Source organism: Paralichthys olivaceus, chromosome 1 (assembly GCF_024713975.1).
Source record: "Paralichthys olivaceus isolate ysfri-2021 chromosome 1, ASM2471397v2, whole genome shotgun sequence".
NCBI lineage: Eukaryota > Metazoa > Chordata > Actinopteri > Pleuronectiformes > Paralichthyidae > Paralichthys > Paralichthys olivaceus.
Window position 1 is genome coordinate 13,416,700 of NC_091093.1, and position 26,378 is coordinate 13,443,077.

Below are 26,378 nucleotides of genomic sequence, written 5' to 3' on the forward strand. Positions count from 1 at the left end.
CTGGAGTTTGGAACTGCTGGGATCTGAACTTGTTCCTTTCTCTATGTGTAAGACCTGAACTGACTGAATAGAAATATACACTTTCATTCATCAGCAGCCACAAGGTGCTAATGGGAATCACTTTGCTTTGTTTTATTTTGACTGTCTGTTCTATTTACTGAGAAATGACTGAGTTAAACTCATTACATGGAACAAACTATAAGAGATAAAGAATCCTCTGATGTGACCCACCTACACTCTAATACTTCACTACACACTGACACTGATGTTTACAGCCATGTTGTGTCCGATCCACATTAAGTTAAGTTTCTTTATAAATGTCATTGATGTAAAATTCTGTGTTTCTACCATCAGTTAAATGGTAAATGTATTTATTGCCTATAGCGCCCTTGTTTTATTGACCACTCAAAGGGCTTCACCGTATACTCACACAGTCAGACAGTGGTTCTATATGCAGAGCTTTTATTCTACACTGTCAGCACTTGGGGTGTCAGGTAATGGTACATCGGCACTCAATGTCCTCAGATACTCAAAGGTGTGAGGCGGAAATAGAAGAAGTTTAATTATAAACACCAGATATCAATAATAAATTACATTTTAAAATGACTAAACATGAAGTTGACCAGAGCCAGAAACCTCAAGCAATAACATGGCTCAAAACTTAACAATGTAACTCAGGATCGGTCAGGAAGCAGAACTCCTCCTGGTGCGTCTGCACATTCTCTCTTCTCCTGCTGTATGTGCTCCTCCTTCTTTCTACATTCTCATGAATATCTCTCTTTGCTTTCTGCCTGAAAGAAAAAGTCTTTGAGACTTATGGTCTTTATTAAAAGGTTGGTGTGTCACCTTATATATGTCCCTTCTCTCTCTCTCTCTTCCTCTCTTTATCTTTCCTCTGTGCTTTTTTTTCCTGGAGATGATTTTTTCTCCTTCCCTTTCTCCCTCTCTACCTCATCTATCTCTCATTCTCTCCCCCTTTCATTGTCTTCCCCCTCCACCTTCTTTGTCCTTTCGTTTTTCCCTCTCATTTTCCTCACACGCACACTCTCACTCTTTTTCTCTCTCTCCCTCTCCCTCTCCATCTCCCTGGGGACAATTTTCTTTTCTTAAATAAACTGTCATAGCTAGTGTTAAAATATGGGCCTTACACGGGGTGAGCGCGGCAAGGCAAAGGCATGGGGCCCTGGGCTGGTATAAAACATGGATAATATGCTGTGAGAGGTAATTGTATCTTTTAGAGCTGAGATGAGTAGAACAAATGTGTCTCCATCCTCTCTCTCTGTCTCTCTCTCTATTCCTTTTCCTCCTCTCTTCCTCTCCCTATCTCCCCCTTTACACACTGCAGCCGTGCTTATATGATAGAGAGAATATTGGCTGTACATCAGAGCTGCAAACAGTTCACAGTAGGTGAGGGCAAGTACAGAGGGAGTCGAGAGGACCAAAGATGGTGGGAGAGGCTCGGAGGGTAAATAACACGGAGAACCGGAGTGATAACAGGAGAGAAAGAGAGAGGGAACAGTGACAATGAGCCTGGAGATGCAAATGTAGAGAGTTGAGGATGTGTTACTTAAAAAAAACCTCATTCACTTTGCTTTGCATGAGGAGGCCAAAATATATATAGCAAGGTCAGGATGATCAAACAACAAACACACTTGAACAAAAGGGCTCAATATTATGAAAACCCCTTAGCCAAGGCATAATAGTCTGCGCTATTTTAGCTAATGACATAAACTCAAAGAGGGATTGCTCAGCTTCTGCAGAATCACAGTCCTAAGACAAGTCTGCAAAATGGGAGAAAAATGTCATCTGGACATTTTTGAGTTTTGAGCCCTTTCAGATTTGGTATTTTTAAATAAACCCTCTTCTTGCAGGTAAGGTAGTCCTGTCCATCCCTTGGCTGAAAATAATGTATTAATCCTGAAAGCTTATTTATGTAGCGTTTTTCACCTTATGAAAGTAACACCAGAAATTGTCCAACCAATGGGAATTTGTTGGGACAAGAGCATGTTGACCAACTTGTTACTGCTTAGTATCTGTGGACCCAAAAGCAGACAATGAGTTGGTGAAAGTGAGGGACAGTCATGATGAGTGGTGGTACAGTGTATTTGAGATGAGCCTGATGAGGTGATTGTTGAGAAACACACACACACACACACACACACACACACACACACACACACACACACACACACACACAGACACACACACACACTCTGGGTCTCTTCCTGACTCTGTGAAGTCAACTATCTTACATCACTTCTATCTCATTCTCCTTTTATCTCTTTTTGTGTCACTGTCTTTTCTGTGTACACTGCTTTTCCTCTGTCAACCCAAGCATCTCTCTCTACTACTGCAACCAGCGCTACACTCCATCTCCATTCATCTTCCATGTCTTTCTCTCTCTCTCTCATTCTTTAATGTTCTGTCTCTTTTTTGCCCATTGAGAACTTCCCTTGCTGTGGAATGAGGTGTGTTATCAGTGAGCAGTATGTCATTCAGTCGCAGGGCAATAGAGTCCAAAGCAGAGGAGCTGAGAGGAGAGAGTTTGGTGAGGCGGGATGTGTGAGGGCACAGACAGGGAGTCGGGGATTAGAGAAGATAGGTGAGGAAGACCAGACAAGCATGAGATGAGCAACAAGAAAGAGAAAGGTCTGAGAAACGGAAACAAAAGCTGGGTAAGTGGAGTTCAAGAGAGCAGGCTGGTAACGTGGGGATTGGAGGATAAAAGAGAAGAAGCAGCAGAGGAGGTACTGAGAATCTACGATTTCAGAGCAGAGGGTTTTAAGTGAGAAGAGGAGAAGATTTTGGAACGTTAACTAAACATCATCTTATTGATGTAAAATCACCTCAGATACTTATTCACAGAAAATGTTGGGGGGAGGCATGCAGTAATTGCCATGTGTTTAAAGAAAACAGAAATTACAGTGATGGGAAAAAAGGGAAACAAAGGGCATGAGGGAGCAGATAGAACTTGATAATGTGAATAACTATAAAGAGGAAATGAGAGAAACAAGAAAGGGGGTAGACAGATGTGAGATGAAGGGGAAGTCAGCTAATGAGTGAGAGGTGAAGAGGGGGTTGCAGATGGAGATGGACTGAGGGGATGTGGAAAATATGGAGGACATTTGAGTTGGGATCTTGTATGGATTTGATATTCTTCCCGATTTGATATTCACTCACACACACACAGATCTCTACCCAGCTGAACACCTATGAGAGATTTTGGACCTACGCAGTTGGCAGCTTTTTCCAGCACCATCATCACAACACCAAATGTCGGAGTAATAAGAGTGTATAAGAATATCCATTCCTCCAGTGCAGTCCAGAGACTTTTAGAATCAATACTAAGGCACATTAAAGCTGTTTCTGTTGGCACATGGTGGCCCAACACTTTACTAAGACACTTTATTTAATTATTTTTATTGATTTAATTAATTATTTTCTTTAATTTGGCACCTCTGTATATTTCTTTAAAGAAAAGATGACAGTCACAAAAAGTAGTACTTTTGTTTGGCTGTTTAGTATTAAGGACTTTTTCAGGTGAATAGCTAAACTGAAATGTTTTAGTATGAAACTGCATAACGGCAGCTGTCTGTAATATCGAGCCACAGTTAGCCCACAGCCTATCTAGGTTTTTTTCAATTGAGTTTTAAGTAATGCCTTGCAGGTTCTGACAGCCCAACATGAAGCAGTACACTAGTTGTTTGACATTGGCACTTGAATTTATTGCTGTAATACACAGACGCTCAGTAGGTAAAATAATCTGCAGTATTGTGGCTGTGGCAAAGTGCTGATCAGTGAGTGCAGGAAAATGATCCGGGTCATGAGGATGTGTCATTGCAGCCCATAGACACCTAATTCCTCTCTTCACCTATTATTGTGGTTAACTGTTAGTTAGTAACTTCTAAATTATCCAACATTTTCCCATTTGAAAAAATAAAGAATCGGTATATTACACTTGAGACCATTGTAAGTAAGTCTCAACTGTACCATGTGACATTTATAAACATTTTACAATAAATATGATTCATGATTTTGCTGTTTTCCACGTTGGTTACAAAAAATCAGAGCACAAAAATATTTGATCTAACAGTTTTTTATTAGTTGTATTTTTCCCTACCTCTTATACTTTGTGGCCCACAGTTATAAACTGAGCTTAGAAGAAACACTGCTGTCCACACCATGGACTGAGCCACGGCTTGGCAGGAGTGTGAAAATCGAGAAGAGCTTTAGTCAAAATGCCAGCGTACAGATCACTAAAAGCTTTCCACTCAGGGTTTTCCTGGGCTTTTAGAGAGGCTTACCTGGTAACATTGCCAGTGGGGTAGGAACTGTGCAGGGAAAGGTTTCCTCAAGCTCTAAGAGCAAAGAAACCTTTCGAAACAAAGTTAAAGGAAATTATTTAATAAGGAAAGGAAAATAATGAAACTTTTGTTTGAAGAGGTTATATAATATATGACATGGTGCATTTTATATGAAACCTGCAGCACTCCCCATGTAATACAATACATTCACAATATGACAGCCACCAGTCACAGAATGGCACAAGTTCTAAAATAATTGCAACTAAAATAAAGATGTCTAAATATGATTATGCTGGTGGTGCTGTTTTTACACGAGTTGATGCTTTGCAGGAATGTTGCAGGAGAAAACATTTGAATCGTAGGTAAGCAGGCCAGACACTAATGGAGCCATGAATGGTGGCAGGGACCTCAGGTGGTGTAGAGGTTAAGACTCAATACCGAGACTGGCCCAGGACTGAACCCTGAACCATCTCTGCTTCCAGTTTCAGCTTTAATCTCAATTTTTTTTTTGGCATGTCCACAAAGGCAGGTATACTGAGAGTGTACACATGCAGTTCACCAAATCTAAAACCCAGTGTTTCCGACAGAAAAGAGGAGCTCCAGCAATTGACATTATGCGGAAAGTGATGTGTTTTCTAACCCATAACCCTAAAAATATGAACCTGAATATGAACATCTTCTTCAAAGTGATGACATGATAGTTTAAATGATAATGGAACTCAAATTATTGTTTAGATATCCCAAGCACAATTGTTAAACAAAGGTTTTACAATAGCCATTTGTCATAAAGTCCATATTGCAAATGAAATAATAATAATACATACATACATACATATTATGAGGCATATAGGCTTGAATAAATTAATGTGCAACATCAGGATATTAATCAATTTGAAAATGCACCAGACATGTACAGTGCATGCTGCTAAATTGCATTATTAGTCATAAAAGGTCATAGGAAAATATAGAGTTAGTCATCAATATTTGTGGGATTAGTGTGTATCTTAAAATCCTTGCAATGGTGGTACCTGAAAGTGCCACTAAATTACATATACATCCAAATAAAGGGAAAAGGATAGGTAGAGTTAAAGGCGTCATTTATTTTTCTGCAGACTTAGTGGACACAGTCCAAATGAGACGAGTTATCAGCACTGAAGAATTCTTACTACTCTTTTTTCCTCTGTTCTCAAAGAACTCTGAAGTTACACCGGCTGAAAGAGACAAAGCGAGGTAAAGGAAAGACGGAGGTAAAATACAGATGGACAGGGAAAAGGAAACATGGAGGGAAAGTGTTTGTGAAAGCTAACAAAGGGGAGTTGGCTGTGTTTCAAAAGGGCGCGTGGCGGCTAAGGAGGATGAAGCGCTTCAGGATTCATTTACATCAGGCCTGACAACTGCCTCACATCTCCCCAAGAGCCACACAGCTCTGGCTTAGAGATTCCTAAAGAGGGCCCTTCTTCTAGCTCCTTCTCTTACAGCCGCTCTCTGACTTTTCTTTTTCTCTCTCCTGTCTCTTTTTTTCTTTTTCCTTTTTTTTTCACTCTTATTCTCTCCTGCGCTCTCTCTTGTGCTCTCATGCGCTTGCCAGTCTTCAATCAGCCATCATGAAAGTCTCTGTCTGGCCGTCTTAACTATCCTCTGAGAGGCAGACACTTGTCTGGGCCTGCCTTCATCCCCTAAAGGCGTTTTTTGACTTGGACTTATTTCCCTCCTCACACCTTTTCAACTTCCCTAAAGAGCTGACAACAAGTAAGAGCGACAGGGCAAGATAAACATGAGGGGAAGAGACAGGGAGGATGATGAGAGGGGGAAGTGGTCGTCTAAGAGGAATAAGAAGAGTAAAGATGGTTATAAGAAATAGGGAAAGAGGGAGCAAATGAACTGGAGGTAAGGAAACTCCAAAACAGAAAAAGGTGAAGGAATCAAATGACTTTGTGAAGGGGAGAGAGGACACAGCAAGGAGGACCAGAGTGGAAGAGAGACGAGAGAGATGAAGAAGGAGACAGGGACAGGGAGAGCCACGTTTATCAGTCGTCCCACAGGGTGTTCCCCAAACACAGGATTTGGAGATGAGGTAAAGGGAGAGAGTGGGACAGGGCACATTAAAGTTTTTGGAGGGGGGGGCTCTTATGGAAGTATCTTTCTTTTTGCCAGGGTTTGATGTGACAGGGAGCTTCTCCTGCTTTGACGGTGTTGTGTGCTGTGCAGATTTTAATATTCATGCAGCAGATCGGGAACGGCGAGCGGAGGGGAGAGGAAATTTTTGGTCAAACAGAAAGCTAATTTGCGGCTGAGGCACTTTAGCCTGAGGCTCTTTTTGCTTCTGGGGAAATGAGCTGGAAGATTAGCTGTATGTATAATTCAGACACACATGGTCACACGCTTGCATGCATAGTGTGTGCATACACTTTTGTAAAAAAGATGGGAATATGCGCACACAGAGCAGCTGCCACTCTCTGAGACGTTGTGTGTTACAGCAGTAACAGGCTGCTCGGCTTTATTGCTGCATCTGCCCCCCCAGGCTGCTCCATTACATGTACTTAGGTTTTTACTGTGAAACTCAGACTGTTAATGAATCCAGTGATGCCTCATGCAAATGCTGATTTATAACTTGATGATCATTTTTGTTTTGCGCCCAATACCTGGTGTGTTCAAGGCTACACAGTACATACAGTAGATGATGATACAGTAGATGTCAGACAATTTCCATCAATAAAGTTCCTTTTTCAAAACATTACTGCACTGTGGTTGTATGACTCCACCAACCAGTCCAGTTTCTGTCAACATATTTTCACTTTTTTTCATATGAGCTCACTGTGACCTCTGATCACTGAAACATAATCACTTCGTCTTTGAGTCCAAGTGAAAAGTGATCAAAAGTTGAAGTTATTTGGAGAAGATATCACATTCAAGAGGCTAAAAACATGTTGTTTGAGGTCACCATGACATTTGACAACCAAAATCTAATCAATCACCAAAATCTTATTACTGAATCCAAGTTAATTGAACTAGATGTAATGACATTTCCTATGAGCACTCCTAAAAGATCACATTCACAGGAACGTGAGGTCACTGTATGCCTTGACCTTTGACCTCCAGGCACCAAAATCAAATCAGGTAATGCTTGAGTCCATGTGAGTATTTGTACCAAATTTGAAGACATTCCCTAAAGCTGATCTCTAGATACCATGTTTACGAGAGTTGAAAACATAATGCCTCCTTCACTGGCTGGAACTGGAACGGAGTCATTTAAACTAAACACATCACATAAATACCTCATAAAGATGTTTTTGTTCATTTTGGGTAGTTGTCCTCTCACTGATGTTTGCTCAAGAGCTCGTTTGTCCTAAAAGTTGGTTTTAATTAGTTATTTGATGCTATAAAAATGAGGTGAAACATCATGATTGCCAGCTGAGACTGGCTCAGGATTGGTCAAACATGTGCATCAGTGGGACCTGGATACCGCAGCACAATCCCCTTGATGACTACTGTGCAGATTCTGGCATAGATAATACAAAATACAAAATAATACTAAATAATACTAAAAACCTACATCTCATTCTGACTGAATTGCAGGTCCATGACAGACGTGTCAGTCTATTCCTGGATGGACTGGAGGAGGATGGCACACCATTTGGCTCACGATCTCTGCCCTCCAGACTCTTTGATACCAGCGAGGATGGTGCCATGTGGGTGGGACTCAGCTCTAACGGTAAAGATTGAATTTTTGAGCTTTTAAATTTTTGACATATTGTTAAGTTGAATCAATACTACATTAGTTTAAGATTCGTCAAATGGTCAGTTCTTCAGTGGAACTGTTTTAGAATGCCCTCCTAACTCGTGTTAAACTGTGAAAAAAGAATAAAATTACACATCACATTAAAATATAGGTGGGTTTCAGTAACACCAATTAAAAAATTGTCTATAATCATTTCCCTTTTTCTGAACATTGCAGCAGGAACAATGATAAGCATAGCAGATTTTCTTTTTTGAAAAAAAAACAAAGCCTGTTTTTTCTCCGATTAGAGAAAAATTACTTCTTAGTTTATCGTGTCTGTATATCTTAATATGGTGTCAATGACTACTCCACCTCTATTTTCCTCCCAGCCTTTATCCCCCTTCAACTACACATCTGTGATTGATTGGTGGTGCCTGGGAGCCGTCTCACAGTCAATAGGAGAGAAATTGAGAGAAAAATGATATCCGTTCATCTCCAGGGTGATAAACGAGTGTTTTTCCTCTCGTTTATCAGGCATTGATCCCTAGTTCACTGCAGGTAGCATCTGATCAGCTGAAGATCACATCAGAGGGCATGATCAATACAAGTGATTGGCTCAGGGGAGAGAGAGAGAGAAAGAGAGACACAGAGGGTGTGCGTTGGGGGTGGGGGGGATTGAACCTGGGGATGTGTCTGGAATTCTGATCAGTGTATTGATTATGCGAATGCTGATCAGATGTATTGATTAACAACTATGTCTGTTTTTGGTGGGGGGGGCTGCTGACTGAAAACTGCGTTTATGATCAGTACAATTTTAAAGTGATCGATCAGGATAAACATGATTGGTTGAATTGTCCTGAATCAGCTGTTAATAACAGATCATTAGTGACCAAGTGAGTTCTCATTGGTGCACCTAATATATAACAGGTGTGTGTGTGTGTGTGTGTGTGAGGGAGTGTGTGGCTTCATGTTTTTCCCTCCCCTGCATTCTGTCAAAGACCTGCCAACTCAGCCTCCGATTGGCTCTGACCTTGATAGAGGAAAAAGTAAGGCATGTGTGAATGAGTTAAATCACGCCCTGAACTCTGCCTCATAAAATGTTGCCAGTAATTCACAATGAAGAAAACTATTGATTGTTTTTCATTTAAATGTTGCCAAGATCCAACATTGACAAAAGTCACTTTTCTCTCCTTTCCTCATGCTGAGCTCGGCCTGGCTGCCTAGGAAATGCAACACAGGATACACAGATTACACATTACACAGATTAAACAGAAGCTACTGGATATAGTAATGATTTCAAAAACAAAAGATGACTTAAAATGGATGCAATATGATTTGTTACCGTCCGAAGTCTGTAGTTTCTGTCTAGACTGAGGAGGACATGTTCTTGATCAGTGTGTTTGTAGGTACTGCAGATCCGACATCCATCCATCCATTAGCTATAACTATAGTGCACTGCCTGTTCTTAACGTGTTTGTTTGGAATGGGCTGTTTGCTTGACCTGTGCTAGTGCTGGTTGTCACTTTAATCTATGAAACTTTAAAAGTGACCTGCAGTAATTGAGCTGCGGCAAGTAAAGACCTGCTGCAGGACTCAGTCCACAGAACCCTGAAGCTGCACTGCTGCTGCACAAAGAGCTGTTCACCCGTTAATTTAAAGAAAAGGGAAACTGGAAATGGAGATTTAGTTGTCAATGCTGTTGTCATTAACGTGCTGTTGTCATGATCGACAATGTCATTTAGGTTGATGAGTGCCTGCCAATGCTATAGAGCGCTGGTCGCCTGTTTATTTAAAGTTTATTAATATCGAATGTATCCTGTGTCAAATTCAACACTTCATTTCACAGGGCACTTATCAATACACTTTCCAAGTGAGAATCTAATAGATAGATATCATCTGAGGGTCCCAAGGGGGCTGGAGCCAATCCCAGCTGACATTGGGTGAGAGGTGGTTTATGCCCTGGACAGGTCGCCTTCATTTCAGACAGATACAGAAAAGGGTTCTGGAATGAGGTTTTCAAATGTGGACATAAATAAAAGCACCTCTCAGGGTAACTAGAGTGTAAATCTCAGGAGTTGTAGTTTAAATTCTAGTTGCTCTAGTAATCATTAATAGTAATCACTAAATGAACCAGGACTGGAATCTGGATGACAAAAACCTTGAGAAAAATATCAAACTAATTTAAATATTGAGTTGTGACTGAGTCAATTAAGAATTCAGAGTAAAAAAGTGACAAAGATCACACCCCTAGTTTCCTGTATTAACTGCCATCAGGTAAAAAACATGAAAACAAAGAGTAGGAAACTGAGAGAGATGGTTGACAGAATCAGAAACACAGAGAAAAAAGACAGAGACCCACAGAGTGAAGAGAGAATTAAGGCTTATACCTTGCATCATCCCAGTAACAATAGAGAGAGTGCTTTTCAGAGGAAGCCATAATCCCATTTCCACACGCTAAAGAAATCCTGAGCCAAAGCCTAAGGCTGCACAACCACACACTGTTCTAACACACTTAGATCCCATAACACTCTCTCACTCATGCTCTGTTTTACACACTCATAACCCCCCAACACACACACTAGTTGGCCCAAACATAGCAAAGCTTCTCTCAAATGCAAATACACACATAGATACAAACACATTTTTTTTGGAAAGCCTCAGACACACATGCACACACTTTCACAGACAAAGCTAGACATGGCATGGGTTCTGTCGATGCTTAGAGACGTTATCCGTATTCTCAGAGTTGTTGTCAAACTACACAGAAGTTTGTTGGACACTAAAAGACTGTGGCTCTCTTTGGACCAGCATCATTGTCTGTGTGTGGGTCTCTTATGTGTCCAACATTGTCTTGTAGTGTTTGCATGGTTGTCTTGTGTGCAGTCCAGTATTCACATGTGTGTCTGGACACTGAGCTCATACGATATCCCAGTTTACAAGTGTATTTGCTTGATAAACAGACTTTGGTACTGAGGCGTATTTGACAAACTGTATGTGGCATCTCTTGTTCAACACCTCCTTTACCTCCTTGTGTAGGTAAGTTATAAACCTGTTGTCACGTTAGACCAATTTTGTTATTGCTAAAAAAGATAATTGACTGGAATGACTCAGGAGAGCAACAGTCCTCTTAAATTAAATCAAGCTGCAGCAAATTTCACACACTTAATACAAATTCCCAAAATGTGTCCAGTCTTTTCATCTAGATCCATGAATTGTTAGAGGGAATGTTGAAAAAAAAACACAAAGTAAAAAAATCCTGGATCAACCCCCTGATCCGGAACCACATCTTTCCGCCAAGTAGAAGACAGGAGCTAAGGCTCAACAGTCCTCTTATAATTAACAAGCCTTATAGCGAAGGCAGCATTACAAGGTGTCAGCTACAAATTGGTGCAGGTAGTTATAGTTTGTGGCTCTATTTGTTACCGTTCAGAGGCGGAAAAAGGCTGTTGCCCCCTTTTAAAACACATCTAAAATGTCATAGATCCAGATTCTTATTTGAATCTCTACCCAATCACATAGAATCATAGATATCAGTCCCCTTAACATAACCATTTTTTAAAAAAAAACTGTGAAAATGTAAAAAAAAAATTAAATATGTCCCTTCCTTCCACCAAGTTTCTTGGAAAACAGATTAGTTTGTTCCATGATCCTGCTGACAAAACACGGAATGAACAGACGGGTGAAAACATAACTTCCTTGGTGGAGGTTATAATTAGTGAATGAACAGAAGAAGAATTTTACGTTACACTGGGGTCATCCTGCTCAATATCCTCTCTTCCACTGTTAAGAGAAAAAAAGCTTTCAATTAGCCCCAAAAAGACAATGGTTTCCAACATAGAGCATTTTACAGTAAGGAGACAGATTGGTTAAAAACATGTTAAACATAGTTTTCCTCAATAGAGTGAATGGGTGAAGCTAAAAGATAATACCTGGTTATCCTCAGACAGGCCTGATTTGTCCCTGGTCTTAAACCAAGTTAATGATTTTGCCCTTTTATAAGTCTTGTTGCTTTCACTGGGAACTGAGTGCAGACTGTGGCAGATCCTGGTCGGCTTTGTTCCATGAACTTGGTCTTTATAAGCAGCTGCTGGCAGCCTCACTTAGCTTGTGTCAAGAAACTGATAAGATAATCTACTAAATACTGTGAAATCCTCTCACTCACTTCCTTCAGTACAAACCCATTAACACCGTCTTGATGTTTTTTTTCTCCCCCTCTCTTTTCATCTCTCCAGGGTCTAATCAGTTCATTGGGCGGATGCAGGACTTTAGATTTTATCCTGCCACTCTGACCAACAGGTGAGTTGGATGGAGTGAGGAAGAGTAACAGGTAATGAGCAGCTATCTGCAGAGGAGGAGGGAGGGAGGACAAAAGGACCCCAGGAAATTAATGTTGTGAACGACAAGGTTATTTGGAAGAAGGGGAACCATGATTTACACAGGAAAGGCAGAGGGATGTCATATTTTAGATAAATTGATTAAAGGGAAAAGGATAAAAAACGAGGAGTAATAGAGGTATTGTATGGATTTAAGTTGCAAGTGTAGAGGAGAGTTAGTTAGAGGAAAGAAGAGTAATCATTGCATCTTAAGATCCATACTGCTTCCAGAGGATTTCCCTGAGAATTCAATACCAGGCAATTAGTGTTGTGTTTACCAGTGGTGTAGAGAACACAGAGCGGACTCAGAGTTTACAAATTTATCTAATCAAGATTAGGGTTGACAAAATGAGGGATTGAGTTTTCAAATAATGTCTTTTATTTTCTAAATGTTGCGTCAAAAGCTCCTCAACAGGTTTCTCTGTTTTATGATATTTTGTATAAAACATAGTTTCATTAATATTGCCAACTGCATCTGTGCATAGAATTACACTTTGCTCAAGTGAGTTATTATTGTAAAATAAATAAACTCTGTTTCTTCTTTTAACAGGGAAATAGTGGAGTTGTACTCAGGCGTCCTACCTGAGCTCCATGTCCAGTCAGAGTGTCGCTGTCCTCCCAGTCACCCCCGAGTACACCCTTTAGTTGAGAGGTACATAATTTCTCAAGTAGACATCTGCGATTGTTACCTTTATTGATAATTTTTTTTATGTCTGTATTATATGTATTTTGCCTGCATTTTGATCACTACACGTGTTCATATATCATCCTCACCTGAACTGCAGACTAATGGACTGATGACTTTTATGATGTCTATGACTTTTATTATTATTTATCATTCTAATTATTATTTCATTACTCTGATTGTTTGTGAATTTCATATTGTTTGTTGTAAAGCACTAAAGTTCCTTGCATTGAAAAGTGCTATAAAAATAAAGTTATTATTATTATTAACGTAACTGTTACTGTTGTGTACATTATAACTGTCACTCTTTACAGATACTGCATCCCCAACGCTGTAGAGGACACCACCAATGACAGAGTCTTAAGACTGAACCTTAACGCCCACCCCCTCAGTTATATCAACGACCAGGACATGGGGACCACATGGCTTTCTAAGATCATGACATCACAGGACCTGGATGAGGGAGTCACAATTACTGTAGATTTGACCAATGGACAATACCAGGTAACTCATCTCATATCTATTTAATTCAAATCAATCCTGTTCAGTTTTATTTGTATAGCACCGAATGACAACAATGTAAGAATGAGACTAACATAGAAAGATACAGAACAGTTCCCACAGTGAAAAATACCTGGTGTCTGTCGAGAGAAAAAACAACTCCGTTTTAATGGGAAGAAACCTCGAGCAGAACCAGACTCAGGGTGGGCGTCCATCTTCCTCGATTGGTTGGGTTGAAAGGAGAAAAAGCAGAGGAGAAAGAATAGAGGGACCAGGAACAGTTGTGTTGTATTTATTGTATCACTCACTCTATATTTATTCTCAAGATTCAAATGGTTGCATAAACAGTGGTGTATTCACATTTCAGATGGCTAGACGTTGCAGACTGTGAGCCAATGTTTGTGAGTGAGCTTCTATGATTTCTGGTGTTGACCCAGTCAGAGAAACAAAAAAATACGAGTCATTTTAGGTCATTGTGGCGTCTAAATTGTGCATTGGCTCCCGTACTTACTCACTTGTTATCCACATTACTTTGGAAAAAGAATTTCTGTCATTATAGAGTGTCAAACTGAAATTGTACACCACACACTTTGCTGTATCTATCGGCTTGTAACTGTGAGTGCTCTGGACAGTGGTTTCATCTTCTTTCTAAGCACTGCAGTGAGGGGTAGACAGGGGGGCAAAGTGAGACAGAGAGTGAGAGGGGGGGGGGGTTGCTGGATTTGGGCGCTGTCGACACTGAGGTTGTCAAAAGACTCATCCCTCTCCTCTCTGAAGTGTTTATGTGAGTGCAGGATTTTGGGAGCTGTCCTGACGTGGTTGCTCAGCTCAGGTCCCCAGATAAAAGACACTTTCTGAAGTTTGTGTGTGTGTCTGTGTGTGTCTGTGTGTGTGTCTGAGCAGCAGTGGTGGCTTAATGCACTCCCTGCTGTGTAACCTACTGTCCCAGCCCACACTGTAGTGGGGCAGATAACACTTAACACGCACACAGACACCTACACACACAGGGAAATAGTTTTGTGGGAAAATACTGTGTCTGCTTGTGTGTGTGTGTGCGCACACATTTAGTTTGGGTTGTTTATACAGAAAGGCAACTAATGATTAATGAGTAACAATTCATTTTCAAGAATAAGACTTCATGTTTGGATCAGTCAGCAACTGACCTGTTTATGTTTGGTCCATATCATTTAAAGGCATGTGGGGGCAGAAAATAAGCACCTCTCAGTATAATTCAGTGTCCTTCAATGTTACTGGAGAGGGAAACAAAAATGTCTGACAGTGTCAACAAAATCTTAACATAAGGCTTGACTATGACTTGATTCATTTCATGCCTGCTGTGTTGAAATCCATTATATTTCTCAGATAGACCTTTATAACAAATCTGGTTCTGTACATTCTAACTCACACCCGTCGTTTGGCAGGTGTTCTATGTTATTCTTCAGTTTGGAGGTCTTCTGCCTGAATCGGTTCTGATCCAAAGGCAGAGACGTGACCTCACAGATCCAGAGAGTGAACCCACCACAGAACAGCCGTGGTTAGACTGGCAGTACATGGCCAGGAACTGCAGTGTGTTTAAAATGAAGAACAATGGGCCTCTACTGACACCAGGCTCAGTCAACTGTCTGCAGCTGCCCAGGTACGTGTGATGTGTGAGCGCATCTGTGTCAAAGAAAACACAACCAAAAGATCATACACCCTTTCAGTTTATTTTTGAGATGTTTCACTTTTTGACAAAGTTTTTAGTTTGGGAATTTTTACCTCACTCAGAGATTCAAGAACGTTATTGTCATGGCGCAAGTAAAACCATAATGTATCATCCTCAAATCAAGTACAAATTAAAAAAATAAGCAGCTTCATACTAAAATGTAAATGTTAGCAAAAGAAGTATTAAAACTTTTCTTCAATTAAATATAAGTAAACACAAGTCAAGGTAACGAGGATGCATACAAAAGCAGTAAAGTGACTGGTACCAATTAGAATAATGAAGAATAAATAATAAAAATATTGCACAGTGTAATTAAATGTTATCCTAAATAACCTCCATGAAACTCATGTAATTACTATAATCTTAAAACTGGTTCAGAGAAAGCAATATTTTTGATTGGACATCAACAGGACAATAACACAGTGTACTTACTGTTGGTATTCTCTTTAATCCTCGGGGATGAGTCATGTTGAGGGTTGTTTTTAAGTTTTTGTCTGTGACCGTGTAATCAGTCAGATAAAGATGTGTCTGGACACAGAGTGGTCCTTCCATTATAAACAGCCCAATCTATATGTGGAAGATGGAAAATAAACTGAGTCAGTGCTTTATTTAGGGCAACATTCCCCGAGCAGGATCACATGTTGTTTTACTGTGTACTATCTGGTGGTCATGGCCTCTACAGTGCATAACAGATTACACAGAAGACAAAGTAAAGTAAGTGTATAAAATAAGTTCAAAAGCACATTGATGAACACACACACACACACATACATTTGTGTAGAAAAATAGATAAAAGATAAGTCAAAGGAAATGAATGGGAATCAAACATAAACCAATAACACATACACACACATATAGAGCAAACACACACACATAGAAACACAAGAGTCTCACAGTGACTAGATCTATGAAGCTAACCACCTACAGCGTTGTCTTGGCACATGACCGATAACAGGTGATTGGCACCAGATAGAGAGATGGATTTGGATCATACTCTGATGATGCTGTTTGTATCAAGGCCCTGGTTGGCACTAGATAGAATAGGTATGAATAGATCACAGATTATTTAGTAACTGCTTATTTTTCACTTGACTGACAAACGATATCACACACAACCTTTCCTGGCACTGTTTGTATTAGTTAAATTGGCATGAGAGCATTGGAACCTGACACTGGCAGCCATGACATTAATGGTTGATGATTAAATCAAAAAGTCTTTAATCTTTCAACATAGTGTTTTTTCTGTATGTCTCGTAAGATTGGCTCACCCCTGCAGGAGACATCGGTTCCTCTCACCCTGCGGGAGTTCAGTCGATCAAAGCGTTTTTAGTTACAGTTGTGCTCCACGAATGTTGTTGGTCATCAGTTTGCATCATATCTAGATAGAGATGAACACAACCTTGGCTAATGCTGTTACTAAACTACAGTAGGATGTGTTTTTGTACTGCACTGATCATGTTATTTAAATGACAGTTGTCATTAATGGTAACAGTTGTATTTTATTCACAGAAACTGAAGTTAACAAAATACCTGCACTGGAAACAAAAGTTCTGGCTGGATTGTACTCTGCATGTAAAAAAAATACTTAAAATCATATTACCATCATTTTTTTGTAATTGCTTTGAGTAAATGCTTGCTCGATTAGTTTTTTTTTTAATTGACTTTTTGTTCGGCAGCACATGAGTTGCCAAGTTGCCGTTTACTCAAGTGAAATTAGTTGATTTATGATGATGATCAATTCGGGGGAGCAGTTGTTCATATTGAGGCTCATCTGCAACTGGTGCAACATCAGGAAAATGTGTCTGTGACTGAATAAGAGCATCAGTGACCTGATTTAGTCTTAAGCATTACCTGAAGAGGAAGAGGTTGCTATGGGGAGTGAAGCAGAGAAAGAAGATGAAGTGCCGACAGAGTGTGTGTTTGTTTGTGTTGTATTATTTACCAATGCTCCATTGGTTTAAAGCGTGTTTGTGTTTTGTGTTTTCCAGCGATGTGCCTTTCTCAGGAGGCAACATCACATTCAGCCTGTTGACCCCGCAGCCCAACCTGAGACCAGGCTATAACGACTTCTACAACACTCCTGCACTGCAGAAAATGGTGCATGCGACCCAGGTCAGGATCCATCTGAGTGGACAGTACCACACCAGAGTGGCAGGCGTGAGCCAGCGACACAGATACTACGCCATCAATGAAATCACCATCAGTGGCAGGTGAGGGGTTAGAAATATATTCAGACATTTACTGTTCATTTTATGACATCTCATTCTGGGTGTTGTTGTTTGTGTTTGAGATGCTGTCATAATAAATGAATTCATCAAGATATTTCATTGTAGGATATGTCTTGAAGAAATTGGATTGTATGCCAAGAAGTAGACAGTTCCCTACATGTAGCAAACATAGCTTTTATATCCTAAAGTGCAGATTTGTTGTATTTCTGTTTCAGCAAATATTCCAATTTCACTATTTTGAAGTAATTGGAACCAACATGTGTTGCATATTTCCAGTTTGTTAGTGAGCAGGTCTCCTGCCACTAACTGTAATTTCATCTCAGTGTTGTAGTTGTTTGAAAAGAACAGTTGAAGATCGTTTCAGTGTTGTTTGGTTTTAAATGAGTGAATGAAGTTTGACCTGTAGAATAATACTCAGCCACAGACTGTTGGGTTTGAGATGAGCCTTTTGAGTAATTGTGAACACATCTCTTCATTAGACTGACAGAGTGACTTTTTTATGACTGGGGTAATTATGGGATTATGCAGGAGGCAATCATCTCTAACTCTGTCTCCCCCTCCTCCTCCCTCTAAGCTGTTTTAATTAGTCGCTTGTTACAGTAAAGTCGGAGAAACAGAGACTCAGAGCTGCTGAAATCTCATCTGTGCATTCTTCATTCCTCCTTCTCTCCCTCTCCTCTTTCATCATACTTCTATTTCTCTTTCTCTAAATTCTTTATAAAGCATGTAAATAGGCATAATGGCAAAAGGAAATACACTCAATACTTGATCATGTGTGTCTTTGTATGTCTCTGCACTCATGTATGAGAATATGATTCTCTGTGTTCTGAGTTTCTTCTTGTTAAATTGAAGTTTTTTTCTCCCCACAGTCAAGTGTGTGTTTATTGTGGCAAATGTTAGAATTCCCCCAATCATTTTTACAGGTCTTGACTGTAAAGTGCCTTAAAATAATGTATTTTGGGATTTAATTAAATTGAATTATCCTCCGTTACTACAGAAACAGTAGTTTCAAAGTATGTTTGTTATTTGATTGGTTGGTTAGATTGTAAACAGGATTACACAAAAACTACTTGACAGATTACCACGAAACTCGGTGGAAGGATGTGGTATAGATCAGGAAGATCAATTTTGGTGCAGTTTTGGATCAGTCAGATCAGTTTTTTTCACATTTTTTAACAATGCAAAATAGAACATTTTTCTCAGAGAATAATTTATGGATCTTGAGAAAAAATCTGGCATATTCAGGGAATTGATATTTATGAGTGTGTATAATTCTGAGCAGATCCAAATAAAAATCCAGATCTAGTGAATTTAAATGTGGTTTCATAAGAAGACTGTTGGGCTTTGGCGGAGGTATGCACTATGTCATTCTAGTTTATGAAGAACATAGAAGAAAGTTTTTATGGCTCGACCTCTATCAGACATTAAAAAAGTCTAGTAACAATATATCAGTGCTACCGTAATCATGCAATGCTAATATATTGCACGATTATCAATTTCAGCATGATGATGTAAATAAAAAATGATTACATTATTAGTGTGGCATATCCAGTTTAAAAGGCTGTTAACATTGTTACCGTCGACTATGCAATTATTATTAATTAGACATCATAAGAGGAACATGAAGATAGTTGAACCAAATGATTTGATTAAGACAAATATTTAACGGGATATGACATGGGATGTCATTAAAGGATAAAAGGTCAAAAATGCTTTTGGTAACCCACTAATGTTGAGAGAGTCCTGCTAGAATCTCATCATGAATTCTTTATTATTGTTTCATCTGTAAATTGATAGTTATCGTTATGTATACTTTTGGCAGAGATGCACTTTTTCATTCATAGGACGTATTTCTTTGTCTGAGTAGTTCCACTCTTCTTTTATTTTTAAATGAACTATGTTTTTCTCAGGACAACTGTGATCACTTTGGTACTGTGTCACGATATTACCTTTTAGATGCTCATAAACTACAATGACAGTCACCAAGTCACCTCAATCACTTCTACATGTCAGTCCTCTAAATATGCCAGATGTATGCCTGGATCCCAGCCCTTTAATCCAATCTGCTCTAAAAGTTAATGGGTTCTTACTCGGCACATACCACACCAAGTTTCAATAAAAGTAGTTTTTGAGTTATCCTGCAAACAGGGAAACAAACAGCAATGAAAAAGTAACCTCATAGGCTGAGGTATTGAAAAATAACTTTATTTAATATTAACCAGATTAGTAATCTTTTAACCGATTATGTACGAGAGAATTAATTTACAAATTTGCAATTTTCCTAGAGGGAATGCTGAAATACTAGCTTAATACAATACAAAGCTAAAAGCTTGTCTAAATCATAAACCCATCCAGTTTACAGAGCTGGTAACATATATCCTGGGCCAAATATTCAAGAGCAATTTTTGTCAACAGAGCCAGTGCGTCGAATTTATTTAGTTTTTTTGCTTGTGTGTGGTTTATTTTTTCAGATATTTTTCTATTTTTAATTATAATTCATGTCAAACTGAATATTCTGAAGAATAAAAAGTCAATTGCTCTTATGTACCTGCATGATTAATCTATAATATTATTATTAGATCAGTGGTTTCAAAGTCATAACATCAGTTATCTCAATCATTTCTGGGCCAACAAAAATGATTGTGACTGGCCTGCCTTAATATATACTCTTAATATTAGTTCTCGGAAATTTGGTATTGTACAAAACACGTTAAACGCTCGTTAAGACTGTACTGCACTTAAAAAGAGAAAATCTTCTGTTTTTATCTGGTTCAGAATCAGATTTGCTTAATTTAGCCACTGTGCAACAGAAAGTGACACAAGGAGAGCAAGAGGTGAAAGGATACAGAGAAGAAAACCGAAAGAGAGAAAGCAACTGAATATCTGAATGAATAATTAAATGACTGTCGTGCTCTGTGTGTGTGCGTGCTGTGTGTGCATGCTTTGTGTGTGTGTGTGTGAGAAAGAGGGAGAGAGAGATAGAGGACAGTCTGCTTCGTGTCTGCTATGTCGCTCTGATAATTCTCAGGATGGCATTTATAAATGTTGAATGGGAATTTCCTAATGGTACTACTTCTGTTCCATGGAACAGACTGCTGCTACATTTGTGTTTGATTTTTCATCATAATACACAATTTGAGATTTTGATGAGAAGTTTATGTTATGTTTATTTCTTTCTCTTTCTGTGTCACCTGGCCAGATGTGAGTGTCACGGCCACGCAGAACACTGTGATACCAGTGTCACACCTTACCGCTGCCTGTGCCTGCCTGAGAGCCACACAGAGGGAAACAATGTGAGTAACACAAACCTGATCACAAAAACAGAAAATCCAATTTGAACCTTTTTAGTGTAGTCTTACATCACACACCCAGTATTACTGGAGGATCATGTTGAAACACATGTTCCACCTTGGGTTGTCTTCTCTCAGAATTTCTTTTCACAACTATCAATATCAGTATTGGATCCTTATGTTCATCGTGTGATGGCTCATATCAAGTTCAATCATATAATCTCTCACAGACACACACACACACACACACACACACACACACACACACACACAATGAGCTCGTAAGAATTACTTTGCGGAAAATCTTTTCATGCTCATAATAAAGCACTTTCCCTCTTATGACATAGAGCGAACCTCAGTAATAAAAAAATACATATAAACACACATTTATTAAAGAGTGAGATATTTTTCTTCTTTGTGTTAAGTACAAACGTGTTTATACCTACTTTAAGAGTCTGACTCAGTGGAGTTAACCACCTTGCTTTTGGACACATGCGTCATACCAGCAGTACCAGTTGTTTCTGCTTCAAACCTTTGGGCTAATGGACTGAGTGCAGGGTGCAAATTAAGACAGTACACTGCATGTTGTTAATGAAAAATGTACATCATTTTATATGATTTTTAATGAGAGGATCCCTGTTGGTTCTAGCTTTCTGAATGCTAAGGAAGTTAAACATGGTTTTTATGTTCGTCCTGATATGAGTTTGCAGAGAAAAAGAAGCCTTGAACTGACAACTTTGATGTCAGCTATGAATCCTTCATGAACCAGCTCTAACATAGCATGATTACCCACATTATCCTGAAGTCTGGTCACAGTTAATATCCCAGCAACTATTCACACACTGGTATGCTGCAGAATGTTAGCGTGCACTTTGATTCTCAGACTAGTTTGATCTAAACCAACATCCCAGGAACAGTACTTATAACAAAGCTAATACAACTTGCCAGGTAATAGTCAGCACCATCTCAACAAAAGCCTCCAGTCAATCAGCAGTGAAAAGTTCAGTATGACTGCTTCACCTCACTGCAGCCTGCATTATTCACTGCTAATGTATCATTCATACCCCCAGTGTATGTGCATTAGTGTGGGTGTTTAAACACTTTCATACTCAAGTAACAAAGTCTCCTGAACATGTGCTTGTATTTGATAGTGTTTGTGTTACATGAACCCATACGCTATAGAAGAAGAAGCAGTCGCACACACAGGCTGACTCCAGACAAGAGTTGGGCTGATGGATGTTACCATCGTCAGTGGGCGCATCACATTGTTGAAAAATACTGTGGAAACCGCAGGTTACAGTGTTCCTTCCTTCCTTTCATACGTTTTCACCGGCTCTGTCAGTAATTTACTGCTCCTCTCTGTGTCTCCATCATTCGCGCTGCGCACTGCAAACCGGATTGAGCCGAACAGAGCCATCTCCTCCGGCTCTCCATACAAGTTTACAAATTCTGTGGTTTTTACCAGCCTGAGTTTACACACGTGTCCAATGACACATTGTGTGTGTGAATGCATGTGTGTGTGTCTGTGTCTCAGCGCACGAGAGAGATTTTACTAATTTAAGAAAAGTATCAATCATTATTTGGTGAGGAGTCTTGATCTTGTGGCGGCCATTTCAAACAAATTAAACTGAAGCAGATCAGAGACGGCAGCTGAGTCAATGTGTGTGTCTGTGAACAAAGTAAGAACGTTTGTTGAGACTTATTCCCTAGTCCCGGACCCTAACCTAAACCATCACAACTTAATGCCTAACTTGATAACCCTCACTGTAACCCTAGCTTGATTCTAACCTGAGCCATAAAATCAAGTCTTAACCCTCAAGCAGCCCTTTGAAGTGGTAAGATTGGGCTCGAAAGTGGTTGAACAAAATATTGTCCACACACACACAAAGGAATTTGACATTGCAAAGTAATAGCCGTCAAGCAGACTAATCTTTAAAAAACCCATCTGCCACTCTTTTTCTAATCTCATTTCAACCATTTACATTTCTCTTTTTACGCACCATGTTTGCTCTTCGTGTCTCTGGGTCCCTGTCCCACCTCCATCCCTTTGTCTTTGTCGATCTCTCTCGCTCTCTCACACTCTTCCTCTCCTGGGTCTCAGTTTAAATAATGTCTCAAATCGACTAGAACAATGACATTCCCTTAGCATGCATCTCTAATCAGCTCTTTTTCTCTCTCTGTTTGTCTTTCGCTTCATTTCACTCAGCCGTTTTCTCTAACCCCCTCCCCTCAGTCTTTATTGCCTCACTATACTTCTAAGTATTTAATTCATTCCTGTTCCTCATGTTTCATCCCCGTATTCCCTCCATTTTTCTTCTCGTCTTTCTGTCCTTGTGATCTGTTTCTGTCTGTCTCACTTCTACATACAGTAAGTCTTTTGTTTCAGAGAGACGTGTCCAATATGGATATTTGTGCTCGTGTGTGTGCGTGGTTGTGTGTTTTATGTAAATTAATCCCTACTGCAGCTCAGACCTCAGTGTTTAAAGGATTGTGGGGAAAATGTGTATGTGTCTATACAGTCTTTTTTTGTGTGTGTTCTGTGTGTGCGTGCATGTGTGCACTTTTCTTCCCAACCTGTCCATGTCATCTCCCTGAGTGAATATTCAGGACCTTTCTTCTGTCTCCATAATATTGGAGCATAAAAGGCTGTGAGGAATATTAGCGTTTAATATTGCATGCGTTCTGTTGACTTGGATCGGCCGAGCACCATGACGGATGTTGTACTAATCTGCAGAATTTCCACAGTGACATTAAAGTGACAGAAATGCTCAGACATGTGTCAAGATGATCAACGGGGGCCTTGGAAGACACACACTTAAATTCTCTCCCTCTCTCTCTCACACTCACACACGCACACAAAAGCGCAGGCACTCACCCACTTTCTCACTCTGTCTTTTGATTCTTTCTTATGTGCACTCTGTGTCAGACTTGATCTCTTATTCTGTCACTCCGTCTCAGTACGTCTCTCCACATCCGATGGATTCAGTCATGTCTGAAAGCTATATCATATATCTTATTGTACATGGACTCCTACATTTCATTTTCTGTTGTGTAATGTCTTTGTGATGTGATGGTTCAGGTTAGTATTTGTGGGGATTCAACGTTGTCCAATATTAGTGATACAGAAGTAAGAAGATGAGTTCTTTGTAAAAAAACAAAACACTACACTATCTTTCAAGTAGTTTGTGTGTTTCTCTGTCTGCAACGTAAGTAGAGATACTTCAAGCTGTTTATAGGTTCAGGCTGATTTTACTGTGGACAAATTGTGCAATCTTACATTTGAAATTTAGTTGTAGAATTGATTTAGCTACAGCACATGTATGGTTCGCACATCTTGGAGCTGCTGTAAGGATTAATGATCAGGTGGATAGATTTAGTTTGAAGCACAAGTACCTTTGCCACATTTAAAGTCCAATCAGGCAACAGCCTTTTTATATGCAATTTCCCTGCATTCGTAATTCATCACATGTGCTCCCTGAATCCCTTAGCTTACATTGTCATTTTTATCTTCATGTTATTCTACCGATTAGTTATTTTTTTTATATTTGTTTAACTGTTCTATCCTGATGTATTTTAGTTTTTATTTTATACTTGTTTGCATATGTTATTTTTTATATTATTATATTGCTCATGCTCTTCTCTGTGTTTCTCCAGTTGCCCAATGTGACTGTTATTCTTTCAAAACAAAAAAGTATTATAATAAAACATTTTTGTGGAATTAGATTAAGCTGCATGGGTAAGTGGATTATTCACAGGTAGTTAAATTAAAAGAATGGTTTGGTATTTTTTGTACATCAATTCTAAAATGTACAATCTGTTTGTATCTGTGTGTGTGTGTCTGTGTCTGTGTGTGTGTGTGTGTGTGTGTGTGTGTGTGTGTGTGTGCTTGTTTGTGTGTGTGATAGATATTGATGGCTAGTGACATTAAGTAGCACTGCCCAGGATCCCTTCTGCTAAAGTCTGCCTCAGCAGCAGATTTTCACCTACGCTGGGGTTAACCGGGTTAACTTCAGATGCACATAACACAGGCCTGTACACACAAACACGCTCGTGCACACACACCAGTGGCGCAACCTTTCCAGTGAGAGCGTGAAATTGGTCGTGGCATTTAGGATAAGATGCGTTACCCCAGCAGATTAACAGAGGCGCACACACACACACACACACACACACACACACACACAGATTCCTGTGACATACCATCTGAATGTCCACATATCCATTAGTCGTCTCCTCACTCAGCAGATTTTGTCGAAACATTCCGAGTGGGAAAAAAGATGTTATTCTTTCCTCTGACTCACAGTCCACAACACACACACACAAACACACACAGAGTTTACAAAAAACAAGTAACCGCAATGCTTACAACATTGATTGCTCTAAATGTATTATATGTTTCATAAAAACCTCTTTGAGTTACGTTTATTTGAATCTCCATTAGCCTTTGTATTGTTACACTGGCAACTCTTCTGGAGTCAACCAGATTCATATCCTGCCATCATTTTTCCCCCCTTTATGTGTTCACCCATCTCTTTGTTTGTTGGTTGGTTTGCTTGTTTGTTAGTGAAATCTTGGAGAAAGGATGAGGAAGGGGCGGAAATCATACATTACTGTGAGGATCTGATCAGGGGGTGGATCTAGTAATCTTGTTTCACATTTTTTGACACTGTCAGACATGACGTTTTTCAACATTTTTCAGGAATAATAAATGGATAATGGATAATATTCTGATTTCTATAAGTGTGTGCAATTTGGTGCAGCATAAATGATTGATGGGGACTGTAGGGCCTTGGTGGAGGTATCGGCTCCACTGGCTTTATACTACTAAACTCTCTGTTCTGTTATCAAAGTGTTGAAAAACAAAACAAATGTTGAATTAAGAGTCCGACTGTTGATGAAGTGCCTCTCCATCAGCAGAACACACTTTACCAATGTTCTAAAGTAGGTTTACTGTCACAGTGAACTGACAACGTGCAGGAAGTTAAAAGCAGTAGAATTGAAACCATGTAAACTCAATCTTCAGTATCTGCTGTCCCTTTTCGCTGCTGGTACTGTGTGCAGATGATGGAGTGCCATCAAAACCCTTTGTATAAAGAAGAGAATGAACGTGTGCACTTTTCTTTTAACTCCCGAACACCAGTCCCTCGACTAATTAGCAGGCTGGGAGAGAGGGAAGGTAATGCAGTGTTGAATGAAAAGAAAGGAGTAGAAAGAAAATTTTCCCTCTCTTTCATTTGTTATGGTAATATTTCCTGCTCACATACTCATCGCGGCTATGGGAACGAGCAGTCGGGGGGATAGTAGAGACAGGGGGAACCAAGTGAGGAAGGGGAGAGGTGGGAAACTGGGAGAGATGTACGGAGTGATTTGTTTTTGAGAGAGAGACGGAAGATGGAAGAGGAAGGAAGGGTGGGAAAATGGAGGAGGCACCGGGGTAGAGGAGACGAAAGAGGAATGAAGAGAGAGCGTGAGATATATGGGAGCAGAAAACTCGCTGCATCTCGCTCTTCAACTCATCCCCGGGCAGATGAGACGAAGGCTGAGATGTAGCGCAAGCTTTTTGTTGCAGAAGAA

At 39.7% G+C, this 26,378-nt stretch overlaps 1 protein-coding gene across 2 annotated transcripts in view; it reads left to right on the forward strand.

Moving 5' to 3' along the window:
- Positions 1–26,378, forward strand: part of ush2a (Usher syndrome 2A (autosomal recessive, mild)) — a 191,314-nt gene that overhangs the window by 11,798 nt on the left and 153,138 nt on the right. For both annotated transcript variants that reach the window (XM_069522155.1, XM_020080329.2), the window contains exons 6-12: positions 7,881–8,016; positions 12,255–12,318; positions 12,946–13,047; positions 13,395–13,584; positions 15,003–15,217; positions 17,275–17,496; positions 20,714–20,807. In XM_069522155.1, coding sequence (XP_069378256.1) covers positions 7,881–8,016; positions 12,255–12,318; positions 12,946–13,047; positions 13,395–13,584; positions 15,003–15,217; positions 17,275–17,496; positions 20,714–20,807 — 1,023 coding nt within the window. The remainder of the gene's footprint in view (positions 1–7,880; positions 8,017–12,254; positions 12,319–12,945; positions 13,048–13,394; positions 13,585–15,002; positions 15,218–17,274; positions 17,497–20,713; positions 20,808–26,378) is intronic.